This window comes from Phalaenopsis equestris, unplaced genomic scaffold (assembly GCF_001263595.1).
Source record: "Phalaenopsis equestris unplaced genomic scaffold, ASM126359v1 Scaffold197167, whole genome shotgun sequence".
Taxonomy (NCBI): Eukaryota; Viridiplantae; Streptophyta; class Magnoliopsida; order Asparagales; family Orchidaceae; genus Phalaenopsis; species Phalaenopsis equestris.
In genome coordinates, this window is record NW_018217116.1 from 1 (window position 1) to 1,861 (window position 1,861).

The following is a 1,861-nucleotide window of genomic DNA, read 5'->3' on the forward strand; positions in this document are numbered from 1 at the left end:
TATAAGAGTATTTAAAATGCAAAAAATAAAGTTTAAGTATTGTATGTGTAAATATATAGGAAATTCTTCGGTATTTATGTAAAATGTTAATCATTGTTTTTAATATATATATATATATATATTGGAACGTCCTCAAGCGAAATGTGTAACTGTAATTATAACAGAAAGTGCGTGCTCGGATGACTGGGTTTAAATTTCTAGAAGAAGCGACCCAGAGGACGAGAACCCGTGAATCACAACCGTCGATATCATCTGACGAACAAATCGGGCGATATAGATTTGCGAAGTAATTTTGCTAAAACGTATGGGCTGTACTGTAATTTCATTCTTTGCGTACGGTATAACGGAATATAAATAGCAGCTTGCCGCATCTTCTTCCCGCTGGGAGCAAGTGATAAGAAGGAAGCAGAGGAAGAAGAAGGATACAAGCTAATTGAGCTAAGAACAAAGCAATGTTTTACTCTCATCAGCTCCTTGCGAGGAAGGCTCCTCTCGGCCAGATCTGGTGAGTGTTCGTCTCTGTTTCAGTGAAGTTTGTCTGGTTTGATTACCGGTTGATCGATTCATTAACAGATTCTGAGCTATATTTGAATGCAGGATGGCTGCGACCTTGAATAACAAGATTAAGCGAAGAAATTTAGAGAAGCTCAATATCCCATTGATTTGGTGCGATTTTTATTTCAGGATGTTTGCTAATATTGCATTCATTCCATTTTCTTTTTAACTTAATCGTTGTCTCTAATCTTCATTGCAGTGAAGAGATCCTTAACCCTTCAATTCCGATGGCTCTGAGGCTTTCGGGAATTCTAATGGGTAAGTTGCATTAGATGCTATTTGCTTCGTATAATCCGTATAATGGAATTTCCGTTTATTATTAGTTCTGCTGCTTAGTTTTCGCATCAGTTCTCATTTCGGTTTAATCGGGCTTCTTCTTAGGTGGTGTTGTGAATGTGTACAAACGAAAAGTTGACTTTCTCTATGGTACGATTCGCACTCGATCTGTGCTTTGCTCTCTCATTATTTTTATCTCTGCCAATTCAGTCTGCATTCTTAACAAAGTTACCCATCGTTTGGTTGTGCATTGGCTATGTTGCAGATGATGTGAATCGATTCTTGGTATTTTCTCTGATCTTCTCGATTTAACCGGTTTCAAATTAATCTTGTCTTCATCTTTTTTCGCATTGTTTGATTCTATAGATCCAATGATTTTTGATAATCTGTTGATTGTGAGATGATAATAATGTTTGTGCATAGGAGGAGCTCAATAGAGTCTTCAAGGCAAAGAATGCAGTCGACGCCGGCTGCAAAACTCAGGCCAAGCGCAGAGCACAGGCCAGGTATAATGTCGAATCTCTCTCTCTCTCCGACACTACTCTCACTAATGTCTAATGATAATTGAGACCTGCAACTGTTTGAAGGTCCGAGGCTGCAATTACAATCACGGACATAGATAATTTCGACGTGAATATGGAGCAGCACACCATCCACCCCCCATTTTTTGATGTCGCCAGATTCCGGAAAATGGTGATGTCCTTAGAAATTCTCAATTTCTAATCTATCATTTTAATGCGATTTTTTCCCCATTTTCAATGCTGTAATAATGCAAAAATTATGTTTATTAATTTAATCTATCATATACTTTGATTTAAAAATGATGACCAAATTGATTGGAACTTTTCTGTAATTTCTGTTAGCGAAATTCAAATAAATTTTACATATATTTATTTGATTATTAATAATTTTCAGAAGATTAGAACCTGAATTTGAGATTTATGAGCTTAAGTGAAACAAAATATTGAAAAATTAACTAGATAAATTACTATAGTATATTAAATGGATTTTTGAGTCATGGGGCTATTGA

At 35.9% G+C, this 1,861-nt stretch overlaps 1 protein-coding gene across 1 annotated transcript; it reads left to right on the plus strand.

The window, feature by feature from the left end:
- Positions 1-406: 406 nt before the first annotated feature.
- On the plus strand, positions 407-1,524 carry LOC110035297 (sister chromatid cohesion 1 protein 1-like; the record flags this gene model as incomplete). The annotated part of the gene is made up of 7 exons (XM_020739530.1): positions 407-505; positions 598-666; positions 755-813; positions 937-981; positions 1,097-1,116; positions 1,255-1,337; positions 1,419-1,524. Coding segments are annotated over exons 1-7 (435 nt in total), but the record flags the coding sequence as incomplete, so codon positions are not given.
- Positions 1,525-1,861: the final 337 nt, after the last annotated feature.